The following is an 18,486-nucleotide window of genomic DNA, read 5'->3' as shown; positions in this document are numbered from 1 at the left end:
CATATTGCAAAAATCTATGTGTGGGACACATAGAAACTATACGAAAAGTTTTCTCAGTGTAGGTCGTCTGCTCGATTGGAATGACACTGACAGATAATTATCATTCCAATTTTGACATTGTCGCCGCTCTGTATATAGTCACTCTAGTATCGACCTGAAAAGAATGGGCAAAAAGATAGGCCAAGAAATGCTAAGGAAAAGATTTTCCGTTCGCGATTTCTTTACCAGTATGCACCTCACAAGAAATATTGTTTTACTTTCAGATGGCGCAGTTTTACATGCAAGTGAATTGAAACGTCACTTTTCCGTAACGGAATATTTATATACCACAAGAAAAAATGACAGATAATTGCTTGCCTTGCAGTTGTCAAAATTTCTTCGATAAATAGCAGGATTTTTTCTAGAGCTGTTTTCTTTTCAGCTGGATACTAGGCTTTACATAGCGATTGGCTCTGGCGGCTTCTGTGCTGTGAAAGAATTTTATTTTGTGACATTTAAATTGGTGATTGTTAGTTTTAACATGCCAGAAAAACCTATTAAATCTGAGCCGAAAAGGGATGAAGTTGAACTGGAAACGCAATTCATAATGCGGATACCACCGGTGCGTAGTTATAATACACTTTTTGGCAGAGAATAATATATTTCAATTTACTAGGAACCGGCCAAAACTTTGCGAGAAGCAATCCAAAGTGGAGCAAATAATCTAAAGGATCGTCTCAATATTCGTCTGGATACAGATTTACGGTACGGTGAGGTTCGTTTAGACCATTGGTTGCTACATGCTAAAGTCGTTGATCTACCGACTATCGTCGAAACATTAAAAACTATCGACGGGAAAAACTTTTATAAAACAGCTGATTTATGCCAACTGGTCAGTAAAGATGAAGATATCGTGCAACGTTTTTTAATTTTTTTTTTCTAGATGATTTGTAAAGAAGAACCTGATCTCCCTTCTGCTGAAGAGGAGTCACCAGCAAAAAATAAGAAAAAAGATCCAAATAAGGTAGATAAAAAGTTTTTGTGGCCGCACGGAATTACGCCTCCGTGTAAAAATGTTCGCAAGCGTCGTTTTCGGAAAACACTAAAGAAAAAATATGTTGAAGCACCAGAAATTGAAAAGGAAGTTAAACGTTTGCTGCGTGTCGATAACGAGGCAGTGCATGTAAAGTGGGATCTTATTACGGAAGAGGAGGATCCAAATAAAGCTGTCTCGGAAACGAAACACGATGCAAGTGCTCCGAATAAAAGTCCTTCGAAAGCAGGTAAAAAAGGAGCTACCACCAGCAAAGACGTGGGAGAGCATGAAATTTTTGGAGAGGAAGTTTCCGATTCAGACGAGGACGAAAACCCTATTAATAAGAACATCGATATCGATGAAAGTAGCCGACTATCGGCAGAAGCTGAAGATAGCCGTATGTCCGATTCAAGTTCCTGTCAGGGAACTCAGTCGTCAGATAAGAATCTTACAGTTGAATTCAGTAAGAGCATGTTCAGCACTGTGTCTAGCAGTGGTGGTTCACGCTCACGGAAATTCGAAACGGCCTCAGTGTCTAAATATGGCGATAATTCCCGGCTGGATTCAGATAATGACTCAACGGATTTCACGCCATCATCACGAGACTTGATTAGCAATCGCATGTATGAACTTCGACGACAGTTAAGCGATTTAAAAACACAGAGAAGTCAAAAAGAACAAGAAATTCGCACTATCGAAAACCAGACGCTTCGCCAACGTTTGCAAGATAATCTGGACAGTTTACTGAGCCAGATTGTCGAGAAGGAAATGGAGGTCACTAAGAAAAATTGAAAAATCATAAACATTTTACTATTTTTTATATTTTCTGTTGTAGGTTCAAGAACTGGAGATGATGTAGATTTGAACTTGGATGCTACTATCACTGTTTCATCAATTTCATTTATGCAACACTTTCTGCTGTGTGTGTGGTGTTCTAGAGATAACGCTAGCTTAAGGCTGGTTTAAACTATACTTTTTGAAATTATTTCAACTAAGGGCATTACATTATTCTTTCAACGCTCTATAACCTTAAGTTTATCTGATTTGTCAATTATGATAACGTTTACGCAGCCTCATAAATTTTATATATTAAACTAGCCTGCAGAAACGATTATCACTATTGGTACTATTGACTTTTTCTTGCTTTCGTGCCACCGTAAGAACACCACAATAATAAAATTGGTGGACAAGACACAAACACGTATCACTCTTACAACATTTAAGGATAAGGATGTTGTAAGAGTGATACGTGTTTGTGTCTTGTCCGCCAATTTGATTATTATGGTACTATTGACTTGTATATTTTTCAGTCTGCTATCCGTAAATACATTGATATGTAAAATCTAAAACAGTATCTATTAGTTTGTAAAATTTGGTGAACAAAGCAGAAAACTCGAGCAAAACCGTGAATCGACAGCATAAAAAATTTTAAAAGTGAGGGGTTTTAAGTTTTAATGTCATAGTAATTGAGTTTTTATCGGAAAATGCTAAGCTCAGGTAACAGGAAGTGGGTTTCGGGAATGTGTTGCAACCATTTTGGTTACGTTGTGTGGAGAAAGGTCGAGTTATCATTCGCATTCTGTTTGCGATCAGCAATTTTTGATCCAAACTGTAAAGCACGTTTTTTCAACAATGCGGCAGACTTCAGGCCTAACTTATGCGCACATAATCGCAAAATAATCTTATCCCCTATACCTGGCCCTAAAGGGTAATAAGATTTTTGTGAGGCTTTTAAACTTTTTATAAACGAAATGAAGTCCTCCTCTAAATAAGGTGTCCGTGGCGTTACACCATGATCACATATTATTCTATCGTCCCGTGCCAGGTTTCTGCTGGGCAGCCGTCTCCAGTCCAATTCAAGTTCCTCTTCTAGATTAACATAAGCTTCCTGAATATCACTGTCAGTGAACTGCGCATTTATAGTACTGAGGTTTCTATAAAATGCCGCTTTATGTCTTGAATAACCACCAAACAGTTCATCGGCTCCTGATCCCAAAAGCAAAATCTTCAAAAACAAGTAATATGAAACATTTTTAAGAGCATTTTTAATAGTGGTCAAGTTTTAACCTACTCTGCTTTGACAAGAATAATTGGTACCTTCTGATATGCCAACACCACGCGAAGCAAACCACAATGCAGCTCCTAGCGATTCATCCAGTACTGATTGCAATGGAAAAACCAAGTCAGAAATTCGCTTTCTATAGCCATTCAATTCTTGGCGTGTTATATTGATCTCTACAAGTTGCCATTTACTAAAATATTGAATATGTTATTAGCAATCTATTAAATTATAATTCATTTTTCACCGAGAAGGTTTAAGGTTCTGCAGTTCTAATAAAGTTTGTTTTGCCGTGCATCGGTCAGGAACGTTCCAATCAACCGACTCGAGAGATTCAGATTTCACATTCGGTTTCACTCGGTTGACCTTTTCAAAGGCTACATTCAACAAATCTATCGGAATGTTCTGGTCCACAAATCGGTCTGCTATCAATGAAATGATAGTACAATCTACACCTCCCGAAAACAGAATTCCTAGCCGTGCATGTTTGCATGGGTTATGTGAACTCACGCATAATTTGCAATAATTGGGAGTGGTGATAATTCTTTCCCTAATAGATCTTTCCAGTAATTCAATCAATTTATCGCATGTTTGTGAAATGGCAGGTACCTTTAATAAGAAATCAAATACGGATTCGTCGCTTTGCCTTCTAGTTTTTAAGATATCATGATAACTAAAATTTTGCTAAAAAAAATGTTTCAAAAATAAGATATACAGAGCTATTATTATTTGTATTACCTTAAAGACCAAGGATTCATGCCATGGAAGACTGAACAAACATTCATCTAGAACTGAAATAAAATTTGTCTCAACCAAATTTTTAGCCCATGGTAAGAGTTTCAATTTGAAATTTGGGTCTTTCAAGTCCACAAAATATAGTCCACTCGGTTGTAGTTCCATGGAATCGAATAGAGCAGTATTTTTAGCTAAAAGGAAAAGGCAATATTAATTGGAAAATAGTTTTATATCCAGTAATACCTAACACGCTGCTGATAATAATTCCATCCTGACTTCGAGCGAATAATAACGAATTCCTTCCTAGACTATCTCTCGCAAAGTAGATCCTTTGCGATATTTTGTCCAGTATAACTATACTGTAAGGACCCTTCAAACTTTTAAACAGCTGTATGATATCATTCATTGCATTAAGCTTTTCATATAACCATAATGTATCGCTACAGCTAGTGTCTCTTGTTTCGTTATACATATCGCCATTAAACAGCAAGGCAAATCTATCTCTTTCGACCGGTTGACTACAAACCACCGCTCCTTGCTGCCATAAAACGGAACCGAACATAAGCACTCTCGAATTATACACTGTCCAATTCGAAGTGTCAGGACCTCTATTATTTAGAAGGCATTTACATTGTACCAGCTGGAAAATACACATTTTGGAAAATCTGTTTCGATCCAGAAGAATATGTAAATAACTTACAAACTCTTCGCCGAATGCAATCGACTCTCCATTAGAAACAAAGCAAAAAATTCCACACATCACGTTAAGTCGTTAGCTCTCTATCCTTTTTGTTTATATTTTTGTTTGCTGAAAACCAAAAACGATATTAAGCTGGAATCACACTGGCCGTCAGTGAACATCAACGGCAACGTATCGTAACGGAACGTCAGTGATGGTCGCATCCGTCGCATCTCGCATGGCGTGTCGCATGATCTCTACCCCCTAAATCAAGGTGACGTCATCTGGCAGATGCTGACGCCCTTGTTTACAAACAGACCGCAGAGTCCTAAAAAGTTTCAGCTGTTAAACGGAAAGTTTGTTGTTTAAACAGCATTAGGGATAAATTTAAAACGCCATAAGGTTTTGCAAGGTGACGTCACGAATGAAGCGGAATGAACGCAATTCATCCATCTGACATCCACTCGTGGTTTGTTTACTATTTGTTAGGCGAACGCGATATGCATAAATTGGAGTTAAACGTTTTAAAAGCGTATTATCCAGCAATGTCGCCCTCCAAACTACCCGGAATGGCAGTTTTTGTGCTTTTCTGACTGCCGTTAAGGCCTTTAAGCAATATTCAGTTTCAACATGTTAACCCATGTTCTAAGTCCATGTAAACAAACCACTGATAGACGTCAAATAAGTGAGGTTATGCTCGCCCGTGCAAAACCTTATTATGCCTATAGACCAAATCAAGGTGACGTCATCTGGCAGATACTGGCGCCCTTGTTTACAAACAGACCGCTGAGTCCAAAAAAGTTTCAGCTGTTTAGTCGGCAAGTTTGTTGTTTAAACCGAGTTTAAACAGCATTAGGACTAAATTTAAAAAGCCATTATGCCTGTAAAATGTTAAAAAACACGCTACATCCGCTATAAACTGAAAGGAAAGTTTTCCAAAATGTAAACAAGGCCGTCAGTATCTGTCAATTGACGGTATGATGATTTGGTCTATAGACCAAATCATCATACCGTCAATTGACAGATACTGGCGCCCTTGTTTACATTTTGGAAAACTTTCTTTTCCGTTGATAGCGAATGTAGCGTGTTTTTTAACATTTTACAGGCATAATGGCTTTTAAATTTAGTCCTAATGCTGTTTAAACTCGGTTTAAATAACAAACTTGCCGTTTAAACGACTGAAACTTTTTTGGACTCTGCGGTCTGTTTGTAAACAAGGGCGCCAGTATCTGCCAGATGACGTCACCTTGATTTGGTCTATAAAATGTTAAAACCTTAAAACACACGCTAGATTCGCTAGAAACGAAAAGGAAAATTTTCCAAAATGTAAACAAGGACGCCATCAGTATCTGTCAATTGACGGAATGATGATTTGGTCCACTCAAAAAAATCGGCACGTCGTATCCACGTGAAAAATCATGTAAACTTCTGTTCAGCAACTTACGTGAGCTTCATGTACTAGTTAATGGGAAAAATGATACAACTTACCGGGATCGCACGTAAACTGGTTAGTATGAGTGCGAGTTACCAACAATTCACGTGAATGTTACATGAAAAGTGTGATGGATGAGAATTACCTATGTTTTCACGTAAACTTGACGTGCTGATTTTTTTGAGTGTCTATACCCCGTAACAAAGTGTCGATCAACATTTGAAAAGGGCACACTTTACCAATGCGATACATACAGGTGTGGTAATGTTGGTTAAGTGGTGTTAGTGCAATGAAGAAATATCATCATGGTGTGGGTGGAATCGTAAATCGACCAATCACGATGAAGCGTGACGTCAAACTTCAAAAGCAAACCCCATTGTCCGACGCGGTTTGTTTTTGTAGTTTGACGTCGTTTTCTAATTTTTCGCTACTAATACCATCAAATGTCTTCATCTGCCACACCTTTTTAAACCTCATTGACACTCTACCACAGAAATACCCAACGTTACGTAAAAAATAACGAATAAATAGGTAAAGTTGAATCACAGACAAACAGACGGGACACTCGCGTTAATTCCATCGTCTAATCAAAAACTACTCATTTTTCAAAAAAAGCATGTTTCGCAACAAGCAGTTCTTCGATGAACACCTCAATGGCGAAGTCGCAGAAGGAGGCGGAACGGAAATTAACCTAGGAGCGCCCATGGAAGATAGTGATGTCCGAGCACCTGATCTCCAAGAAGTCAAACGAGAAATCAGGTTGCTGAAGACCAATAAAGCCGCTGGGAAGGACCGCCTACCGGCAGAGCTTTATAAACATGACGGAGAAACGCTAGCAAAGGCTCTACACTGGGTTATTTCGAGGATTTGGGAGGAGGAAAAGCTACCGGAGGAATGGATGGAAGGAGTGGTTTGTCCCATCTACAAAAAGGGTGATCGGCTAGACTGCTGCAACTATCGCGGTATTACGCTGGTAAATGCCGCCTACAAGGTACTCTCCCAGATCCTGTTACGCCGGCTGTCACCGATAGCACAAGGTTTCGTAGGGAATTATCAGGCGGGTTTCATGGGGGCTCGCGCAACTACGGACCAAATTTTTACTATCCGACAGATCTTGCAGAAATGTCGGGAGTACAACGTGGCCACGCATCACATCTTTATTGATTTCAAAGCAGCATACGATACAGTCGATCAAGACAAGCTATGGCAGATAATGCACGAATACGGTTTTCCAGACAAACTGACGCGACTGATCAGAGCTACATTGGATCGAGTGATGTGTTTCGTACGCATCTCTGGGACACTCTCGAGTCCCTTCGAGACGCGACGAGGGTTGAGACAAGGTGACGGTCTATCCTGCATGCTGTTTAACATCGCTCTTGAGGGGGTGATCCGACGAGCGGGCATCGAAACGAGAGGCACGATTTTTACCAAGAGTAGCCAACTTCTAGGCTTTGCAGATGACTTCGATATCATTGCCAGGAACTTTGCGACGGCGGAGGCAATCTACGCCAGACTGAAAGCGGAGTCTAGGAGAATTGGGCTAAAAATAAATGCGTCAAAGACCAAATACATGAAAGGAAGAGGCTCAAAGGAAACAAATGTGCGCCTCCCATGGACGGTAACCGTTGACGGCGACGAACTAGAAGTGGTAGAAGAGTTCGTGTATTTGGGATCGCTGGTGACCGCGGACAACAACACTAGTAAGGAGATCCAGCGGCGCATCCAAGCGGGAAATCGGGCCTACTTTGCCCTTCGTAAAACGCTACGATCAGGTAGCATACGCCGCCGCACGAAGCTAACAATGTACAAAACCATTATTAGACCGGTAGTTCTTTATGGACTTGAAGCCGTGACGCTGCTTACGGAGGACATACGCGCCCTTGCCGTGTTTGAGCGGAAAATGCTGCAGACGATATTTGGTGGAGTACAAACTGAAAGCGGAGAGTGGCGGAGGCGTATGAATCACGAGCTACAGGCACTGCTTGCGGAGACTCCCATCGTACATCTAGCGAAAGTTAGCAGGCTACGGTGGGCCAAATTCAAAAATTTGTAACATTGCAAGATGCGTGTAAAAAGAAGCTCTATTATGTGTCATCGGTTTCTCCCAGATCTGCGGAATTGGCGACATAAGACGATTAAAATTTTTGTTTACGTCTATGTCGTGTCCGTCGGTTATTTCCAACCGAGCCCTCCAGAATACGGAACAACGTCCGTCAAAGTCTACGTTCGTCCAAAAACTGACTCTTGTTTAGAGTATGCTATATCTTGCCACAGTATGCGTAACACAGTATGCGTAACGATACATTTCTCTCCTTGTCTCTTACCGTTCGTATGACGGTATTCTTCACGGCAAAAAAAGATCACGTTGAAGAAAAGTGATTTACCATTGAATTCGCACTACTTGCCAAACAGTTCAATACGAAATACAGATCCCTTGAAATGAATCAATACAAAACATGATGACATCAACAAGAAATCACTTCAATTGCAATGTTTTTATACATTTTTGTTCACGTGCTGTGGTTTGAAACTGGACAGGTAATCAAATCAATTAAAATTATGTTATTTATTATAATTTCTTTAATTACATATGTAATGAAATGCGTCACATAAATACCATGTAATGTATATAATGAAGAATGGTAAATAATAGCCAATCTTCATAGTGGTTGGCCTGGTTGGCGGACTGATTGCTATTGTCCGGTACTTGGAATCAGCTCCGGGACCTTAAAACCAAATGCTAATTTATAAATTTTAATCACAGTTACTGTTCCTTGTATACTCACCCTGAAGAGCATATAAGCGATTCTATTCAATATTTCTATCACTTAAAATACATAATTTTTCTCTGCTGCCACGAGTGAAATTTTTTTGCTGACATGTACATTTTTGACACTTGTGAAATGTGAACAATTTAGATTTCAATGGGCAAAGACAGTAGTGATAATTCTATTGAAATGCATTATAATTCGATGGTGATTTCTATTGAATTGTTTTCAATCGAAGATGTTTTCATTACAAATTGAGAATCACCTGAAAATCAAAGGTATATCACTTTAATTTACAGTGCAAAGTGTCAGACTGAATCAAGTGCAAAAGCACTTCAATTAAGCGTGACGATTTTTTACCGTGTTCCTATGCAAGGGATTTCAGTTACACTCAAGTAAATAATTCAGTTTCATTAGATTTGCTTTACGCTGATTCATCTAACTCGGCTCGTTCCCTACAGTCTACTCCACATATGTCGAAAATAACACACAGTATCAACAAATTTTAAAGAAATTAATTTTACCACAAAACCCGGATCGATCTGGTGCCAACAGTACTGTGGATGAATCTGTACTAGCCGCTGAGCTTCACAGCAAACATCCTGACATCGAGGGGCATCATAGTTCATGGCTGCTTTGGGCCAACTTAATCAATTCCTCTCCGGTACACGAACGAGATAAACTGAAGACATCCAAGGCACCACCGTTAGAACTGGCGAAATATTTTCGTTGGACGGCTATATCTGAAGCAGCAAGATTGCAGTCGTTGCATAGAGGAATCGTGGTAGCACAAACTATATAGACAACACGCGAGCGATTTTTCCAAGTACCAGAAGGGACGTGAGAAAGCCACTCACGGTCCCTTCACAAGCACTCATTTTTCTCTCTTTTCCAAAGAGTTTGGGTTCATCAATAGGTTAATATGGCAACGCTAAACAATCGTTTTTGGAAACCATGCAAAACACTTCCCTGCCAAGCCAAGATAGCAAGCATAAACTATAAAAGGCATTAAGAATTTGCAGAAATGGTACTTTCGTTCTTCACAATGTTTTTTTTTGAGCAGGCAGCAACATTTTCCGAAAGTATCATTCATCACTATGTTAAAAACACTGAATAATTTTCCCAAGCAGCACCATTTGTTGCATGAAGGGTTACGCAACTCTAATTGAAACATTCAAATATGGTAAAAGTTCGCATCAGTTACCTTTATCGAACTGTTATGTGATTGAAAAAGCGCAAGAGGTGGAGCCTATATGCAACCAATTGTTACACAGATGTTTTATGGAACATCAATGCGCGTTATCTATCCATTCGCGACTACGATACTAAAAGAGATTTTAAGCCTGTTCGCACTCCCACGAAATCCTATGCCGCGTTGTCAAAACTTGCGTGAAAACAAAAACAAAAATACTTTCTTCTCTTTTTTCCTCGCACAAAAACCAAACAATTATGAGCAACTTCATCACGAATTATGTTTAGCGGGAACCGGGATTTCCTCTCAGGGCTCCAAGACGAAAATTATTTATATTAATATTCTTAATGCGACTTTAGTTTTTTGGGCCTATTATGAGCTAATCTCCATGCCATTCAAAATTTATCGTGCAAAATATAATTTTGCTTTGTATTATTTGATGCGCCTCGTGAAAGTTATTAATTTATTTATTTTCAAGTTTAAAGAATTAACCCAGCCAGATTAAGAATTCGTTTACGATGGAAAAATGCGGTGTAAAATCGAACTAGATACTGCAATCAAAAAATATTTTAGTAAATGCCATGGATTCCTGATGAATGTTCGTGTAATTATTGTTAAAATAAAAACATTCCTTCGTTGAAAAATATTTTTTCATAAAAATATGGCAGAATATGATGTTACATTGGTTGTATTTGTTTGGTTACATTTTATTTAACAATATGCCGTAATCAACATGATGCAACATCATGTGACATTATTGTTTAGCAATGGCATTATAATAACACGATGTTGCGATGAAGTTTCATGTTACTAGATATAGACTAATATATTTGTGACAGCCAGTATAAGTATTGGATAACCTGAATCCAACATATTAATAACATGAAGTTGCTTATTTGTTGCGTGTTTCAATACTGTAACCGGTGAAGTTTTTTGCAATTTAAACAAGACTTAATAGCCACATGGAAGATGTTGCAAGTGCTGCTTGGGTTTTTGATACTTTTCAGTGCCTGCAACAAAAAAAGGCGTTGGATCTTACCAAAAAGGACTTATGAATCCTGGATAAACTGGAAGCATTAACTCATGAATCATCGATTTACTTATGAATCCGCTTCAGATACGGGACTTACCCACATGAAAAGCTACTCCGTTTTAATTGAATGCCAAAATTATCTTATGATTAGAACCTGGGAATTAGAACCTTACCCATTGCAAACGATGATATTCTGGATAATATTATAAATGAGTACAACCAATATATAAATTGTAATTTGTAGTCATAAAAATCTTTGTTATATCACAGGTACGAAAATGTCCAATGAGTTTAAAGAAACACAGTCCCAGGAATCGTTTAGTTAAAATGCGAGTTTAAGTGTGTAAGTTCAATGTCTTGGACCAAACAATTACATCCATTTATGATGTTACAACCCAAGCCTCGTCAGTTCGTTTCTGACATGGAATTTTTAGAAAAGGCAAGGAACATTTCTGAAAGATTCATGGAATGTATAGCTTCTATTGGCATCCAGCATGAGTTCTAATTATACTTTGTTTATATATTATGAGAAATTGATTAGCAAATTCCTCAATCTTTATTGAATGCTGGAAAACCATGAAAATGTCAAAGGAAGGACAGAAGAATAGTTCACATCATGGAATAATACACGAATACTGTATAAAATCAAGTATAAAATATGCCATGAAAGTGGTGATTTTTGAAAAATTAAATAATAATAAGGCGTTTTGGATCGAAATAGAATCGTCCATTTGAATGAATCTCACCAGGTTCGGAGCATCCGGAGCAACAAACATTTTTGTTGGATAACAGCTTATTAAGCGATTGTTGCCCGGCTTATTAAGCGATAATTGGCTATACAATGGTTGAATAAGCTACTATTAAAAAAAATGTTTGTTGGGATTACACGCATGCTTAACCCTCTAACGGGCAACGAAAAACGATGCAATCAAACTAATGACTATTTTATCATGAAAGTACACTCAAAAGAACCTTAGGTTCTGATTTTCATACAAAAACAATTATCTGGAGGAGGACCAGGTTAGAAAAAGCCCTATTTCTCTTTTTCGTTTTTCATGTCTAACTCTCTACACAGATATTTTTTCAATTCAGATATATTACAAAATTTAAATAAAGCATGAAATTTACTCATACAAAAATTTGAAAGTTAATGATTTTGTTCTAGATGTCCTGATTACCTAATTATTTCCGAAGTTTTTCGGAATTTTTGTTTTTGAAAGATGATAATTTCTGAATGCATATTCAGAATGTTGATATTAATATCAAAATGTCAACTAATTTGTTTTGAACACATTTTGCATATTGTCAATTCAAAACAAATTTCTTATTCGGCTCTGGAGCTCAAAAAGCGAAGGCCGTCTACAGACGGTCTTACCCGTTAAAGGGTTAAAAAAAGCATTATTATAAAGCTGGAACATATTTGAATGGTTAATTTATTAAATGAATCACCAACGATAAAATCTAATCTAATAACATGATAAAGTGGCATGTTTACACCAAAATTTTCAATAAGCAATTGACCGATTCTTCAATCGAAAATTAAATAAAAACATGTCTTTTATAAGGGGTTTATTCAGCAAAAATATTTAGCAGGGATTGGAAGCTCCGGTATTAAAATCATAAATCTTATTAGTTTCGTATTCGCAGTCAATCGGCGCCCGTTTTTCCTTTCCATCGTGAGAGTCGTTTGAAAACTTGGCGATGGTTTTTCCGATTTCCGCAACTTGTCCTTATACAACACTTTGATTGATACAATTAGCTCACCGGCAGAGATGGCATAAACCGCAACGCAGACCAAAAGACACACATTCTTAAACAACACAACACTCGCCATGCGGTGTGTGTTCGCCCAAAAATTCCCTTCAGTGTCTCTTCTGCTAAACACGCTCTTTCGTGTTATACGGGCACCAAGAAAAGGCAGTCGCAAACGCAGTGTGATAAATTTGCTGCGTGCTTTACCCTCACCAAGAGCCGCACTCTGCGCGGATGGGTTGTACACCCTGCGCTGGGTCAGTTGAAGCGATGTGATTGGAAAAAAACATTTTTACTGTTGCGTCGCCTGATCCGTACTAACTTAACATAGACCATATTAGTTGTTCAGTGCAGCGTGTATTTTCTCTTTTAAAAGGGCAGAAAATTTGTAAATACAAAACAATTTTTTTGCGTTAATTCCGCACGGAGTGTGGCAAACGGCAGCACCAAGTGCTGTTTGGATGATCACTCACTAGGCGAGTTTTACCGAGTGCTGTCGTTCGCTCCCACTCCGGTTTCGCTCATACGCTGTGTGTATATTAGCTGTAAAGGTGTGTTGCCGAATCGCTCTGTGCGACAAGGCATAATATTGGAACATTGGGCGCATAGTGTAAGCGAATGACAGCCCTGCTCACCGGCATCGTTTCAATTATTAATCAATGATTTCGGGTCATGTGCAGCGATTATTTCAAACTCTTCAGCAATTATTTATATACAATGAAAATTGTGACATCCACAGGGCACAGATCATCTAGAATCGGTGTTCATTTGCAGGATCCAATTTGGGACCTCTTTGCACAGGAATTATTTCCGCATTAGTTCTGCAAACCATTACGTCGGCGAAAATGTAGATCCGATAATGAGCATTCATGGTATTACATGTATCACGGACTTAAACATTACTGTGCTCCGGCCGACAAAAGCATTCTTCTGTGACCCTAACGGCTTAGATCCAGTGTATTTATAAAATCCAAACGAGTTTTTTGGACACCATTGATCGCACATTTCATTACACGTTTCAAACCAATAAGATTCAGCTGCAGTTCCAATGAGGCGATATTTCACACATTACAGGAATTGTCATGTACATCTAAAGAAAATCGTATGAGATATGCTGCCAATTTTGTATACCTAATTTATTCTGTTTTATTCCACATACATCCACTTTTAACTGTATCAATTTTGCACAAATGACAGTAAAATATAACATGGTAATTGGGCTACTGAGATTGCGGCGCACGTATTGAGTTTCTGAGATACGAATGAATTCATGAGATGTGCAGGACGAGATTCACTCACTTTGAAATGAATCTGGTCCCTAAAAATTTAAAGTTTTTGTTCTACGCGTGGTGTCTGTATAGTTTGTGGTGGTAGCGCAAACTGTGAATGATGGATGGACAAAGCAAATCGACGAAGTAAGGCAAGATATCGATCTAGCGCTAACCGTGCTTCAGAGAGTTGTCGACAAACTTAATGCAATGGAATCTCGAGCGAAGGGTGAATCTGAACTATTTGCAGCGATGTCATCGGCAACGCAGCCTGAAGAAAGTGATATTAGTCAGAAACTATCAGCGAAGGTAGTGGACTGTACGGACGTGGATCATCAATGAAACTTATTGATAAATAATGAAGAATACCTCAGAGAATAATATTCTGTCTGATAAAAAATCACTTGATATATTTTTAATATGTTAATTTTTATTATCGATAATAAAATCCAAACTGTTTATATCTTGGTCAAGACCCTTTTCAGGTAAAAACGTTCCCCCTGCAAAATATCCGGAATGCTCAAATATGTTTGTACACAGATAAATCTTAAATCGATTAATCGATTCGCAAACTTCATGCAGGATTGAAGAATGTTCAGGTCTATTTCTAATGAGGTCTTTCTTTATTAAGTCAAAGATTACTTCTATAGGGTTGAAGAATGGGCAGTACGCCGGAAGAAATATTGGGATAATGCCAATTGACCGTAGGTATCTTATCAAGTTAGGATCACAATGAATCCTTGCTCCATCCATTATCCAGATCGAATGGAATCCGGGATAGCGTTGAACTTGCTTATTGTGGAGAGCGAAGTCTCTGCAACATTCAAAAAACTTTGCTCTGGTGAATGTTCCTTGAGTCCAAAAGCTATCTAACATTCCACTCATACCCAGAAAACAGAGAAACGATACGCGAGGCTTGCGACAAAACTCACCACGATATACAACTTTTTGGCCAATTACTCCATACCCCTTCCGGCGTAGCATATCACGACTATCAAAGCTGACTTCATCTAAAAAAAACCAGATTATAAATATCCCACTTTATCGACATCATTTCCTTGACAAATCGAACAATCTCTTCGTCGTGAATTTGGATGGCGCGGCGTTCAATTGTCTTGCGCGTAAGACCGAACTCATGCAATATGGCACAAATTGAAGATACACTAATAGAGGTGTGAAATTTTAGCTGGAATCGGAGCTTGGCTTCATCAAGGAACAACATAGGTTCTTTCATATATAATTGAATCAGCCAGCTGCGCATGTCAATAGTAAATTTTTTGTAAATTTGTTCGCGTTGCTTGCGATGAAACAATCCGTTTCTCTCGTATTTGGAAAACCAGGAACAAATCGTGGACAAGCATTTGCCGTAGATGATGGCGAGCTGTTTCTTAGAAATTCCTAGAAAATAATAACCATATAACGCATGATACATTGTATTGACGCTGGCATGTTGTCGGCGTACATTTTGAATAATAATATTGGACATTATTGGTTATATAAACGCGGATTATAATAAAAATAATAATTTGAAACCCAAATTACTTTACACATTTGAATTTTCCGTCATCGAAAACAAATGACACATGTGTCAAAAGCATTGACAGTTCCCAGCAAACATTTTGGTCTGTATAACTTAATTCTAAATGAGATAAACGTCAACATATAAGGTCTATCAAATCATATATCATGCGCAGAAACGACATATACATGCAAAAGTGGAGGCGATATACATAATTTAGTTCTTCAGAATGATTGAAATACCGACAAAACAAAACAGTTTATACGACTGAGCCGATTGACTGGATTGCATTTCGATACAGTTACGATAATATTTCTACTCTACCCTTCGCCTTTCCCCATGTGGTAAATGGCAAGTGTCAAAAATTGCATACAGAGCAGGCTATTTACAGCCAAATATTCGCCCTGAAAGTTAATGAGACAAAAAAGTAAAAAGCTTTGCTGAAAGCTTTTTTTCATAAGCTTCCAGGATATTACCGACCCTGTCACAATATTTAACTTTTTTGTCTATATCATTTAAAACAAAGCTGTACTCACCTGGTTTAGAACCAAGAACCACCCGTTCGCAGTATTTGTTCATTACCTTTAAGCTACTGGTACATCAGTACCTCAATGATATTTTTGCACATCTTAAAGCGAAGTCATCGTACATGTAAGCAATTAGATCTTATCTGATGCATTGAACATGTAAGTACGGATTTGATTTATTCTCATCCGACATACGAGTTTGTGTCAATTGTGACTGAATTATAGTGTCGTAAATAAGTTTGTATTTGATCGTTTATTTTAATGATAATGCTGACTTCATGGAATGATATGCAGTACCTTTGTTAGCATTCCGTGGTACAGATTGTTCTAAATATACATTAGAATACGTTATATGCATATTCATCATGTTATATGCATTTGATTACATGGAGATAATATGATTAAAGCTCTAGTACAAAAATGTTGTCTGTTATTTCAGAAGCTCTTAAAAAGAAATTAAAAGTTATTTAAAATAGAATGCTGAACATTTAGATGCTATAGGACAGCTCAAAATTGCTTACAACAATAAGCATCAAACGTTATTGACGTAGGACTACGTCTTACGGCAAGTTTTGAGATAGGGTGTCATTCCAAAAAATCGAAAAATGCGAGCGTCACGAAAAATGAAAGGTTTTGAGCGCTAATAGCTTAGCGGTTTTCCTATCGATTTTCAATATTCTTACATCAATCGATCGGAAAATCTTCTAAGAATTGACCCAAATGAAGAAAAGTATGGATTCTTGATGTTGAACTATTGAAAAATTGAAAATAATGAACCTATGTTTTACCAAAATTCTCGCTTCGTGATTGGTTGGAAGATTCTTTGCGATGATCTAAACCTATACCAATTTGATATCTGTGCTTGGGAAGTAAGCCAAAAGAAGTGGCCAAGTCTCCTCATTTCAACAAGATTTCTTAACACCGCGGTTAAACCTAGACCATTTTGATGTCCTTGCTTGGGAACTACGCCAGAAAGAGTGACAAAGCCCCCTCGTGCCAACAGATTTCCTACGAACGCGATTAAACCTAGTCCAGTTTGATGTCTGTGTTAGGGAAGTATGCTAGAAAAAATGACACAAGTACGTTGTCCCAACAGATCGCAAATTCTTTACTGCGAGACGATTAAACCTCGGCGAATTTGATATCTGTGTTGGAAAAATGTGCTACAGCTGTAGTGTTCGGTTATAATACGACTCTGTATGAAGGTGAAATTAGTCATCATCGATTCTGCCAATTTCAAAAGCAGTTTTTTTTTGTTTGAAGCAAAAATTCGGTTTATGAAAATATATTCGCTGTGTTCAGATTGGCAAGAAGAATGCAGTATATACATTTTTATAAACACAATCCCGCTTTTGGGCCGAAAAGCTGCTTCCGAAATTGGGCTTTCCGACGAAAAGTCAATTACTGCTAGTTTCCCGTGAATACGCATGCTTACCGTTTCATTAGAAGTGTATTGAAAAGATGTGCTGTTGATAAAATAGGATTGAATTGGTAAAATCCCTTCAACGTGGGAACCATGGGTAATAAAAACAATCTTTAATTTCAGTAAGGTAGCAAAAAAGCAATAGTTCGTGTTCTTGATTTTGTTAAATTGTTTTGAAATGCACAATCTTTTGAGAATTGAACGTATGCAATGTTACTACTTTGATAAATGTTACATACACCGCATGTAGCATGTATATATGTTGCATATAGCATGTATACATGAAGAATCGAATGATTACAAGCATGAATACATGCTACTATCACTACATAGAGACTTACGTAGTCCTGCGTCACCTATATATGCGGTCGTGTCTTGTACACAACCCCTCTGATTTTTTTTACTGTACCAGTTTAATGCTGAATGTCTTTTTCCAATTCCACTTAACATTTGCATTTCTTCTGAAAAGCCATAAGATATTAAGGCATTTAGATTAGCGGAATGGATCATAATTTAGACTTGCCCAGGTCTGAGAAATACTCTCCTTGGTAAATTTTAAGATTTCCGTTCGTTCACTTACCTATCAGAGAAATATCTAAAAAATTATGAGTTTCTATTTTTAACATTTTTAAAACGTTACGTTACGTGGTTTTAATACGCCAAAAAAACAATCAAACACCTCCAAGAGTGCTTTTTCAACAAGATCTTTTATTGCCTTGTCAGTATGACTTAATCATTATATGCTTGCTGCTTAATATTTAGGCGGGCTTATTTTAATTATTAACATTTTTAAAATAGTTAAAAAGGTAATTGTAAAAGTTTTTCAAACCAGATAATAGTTTTTTGAATATTCCGCCACAATAAAAATAAGTTCAATTTTAACAAAAGAAATAAATAGATATTTAAATTTAAAATAAAAGCGAAGAAATCGTTGATTTTTTTGGTTGACAAATCTGCATTAAGAACGTATCCTTGAAATCTCTCTATTTTGTTGTTTTTGTTGTAAAGAAATAACTAATTTGAACGTGTTTTGATGCAAATCATATTTTAATGCACCTAGAATCTCATGATTATCACTGCT

The 18,486-nt window shown here is 37.6% G+C and overlaps 2 protein-coding genes and 2 pseudogenes across 2 annotated transcripts; 2 read left to right on the top strand and 2 right to left on the bottom strand.

Moving 5' to 3' along the window:
- The first annotated feature begins 386 nt into the window (after positions 1-386).
- On the top strand, positions 387-2,223 carry LOC128738952 (transcription initiation factor TFIID subunit 7). The gene is made up of 4 exons (XM_053834451.1): positions 387-601; positions 656-871; positions 923-1,789; positions 1,851-2,223. The coding sequence occupies exons 1-4, from the start codon at positions 521-523 to the stop codon at positions 1,872-1,874; spliced, it is 1,188 nt and encodes a 395-aa protein (XP_053690426.1). The 5' UTR covers positions 387-520; the 3' UTR covers positions 1,875-2,223.
- On the bottom strand, positions 1,850-4,600 carry LOC128738951 (asparagine synthetase domain-containing protein CG17486). Its single transcript, XM_053834450.1, has 6 exons — positions 4,510-4,600; positions 4,053-4,449; positions 3,813-4,000; positions 3,322-3,758; positions 3,087-3,267; positions 1,850-3,020 (listed from the first exon to the last, which is right to left on the bottom strand). Exons 1-6 carry the CDS (start codon positions 4,567-4,569, stop codon positions 2,556-2,558), a joined length of 1,728 nt encoding a protein of 575 aa, XP_053690425.1. The 5' UTR covers positions 4,570-4,600; the 3' UTR covers positions 1,850-2,555.
- A 3,366-nt stretch (positions 4,601-7,966) lies between these two features.
- On the top strand, positions 7,967-14,278 carry LOC128735811 (uncharacterized; annotated as a pseudogene).
- An 81-nt stretch (positions 14,279-14,359) lies between these two features.
- LOC128735810 (uncharacterized) lies at positions 14,360-15,422 on the bottom strand (annotated as a pseudogene).
- Positions 15,423-18,486: the final 3,064 nt, after the last annotated feature.

Source organism: Sabethes cyaneus, chromosome 2, assembly GCF_943734655.1.
Source record: "Sabethes cyaneus chromosome 2, idSabCyanKW18_F2, whole genome shotgun sequence".
NCBI classification, from domain to species: domain Eukaryota; kingdom Metazoa; phylum Arthropoda; class Insecta; order Diptera; family Culicidae; genus Sabethes; species Sabethes cyaneus.
This window is presented reverse-complemented; position numbering and strand designations above follow the sequence as displayed.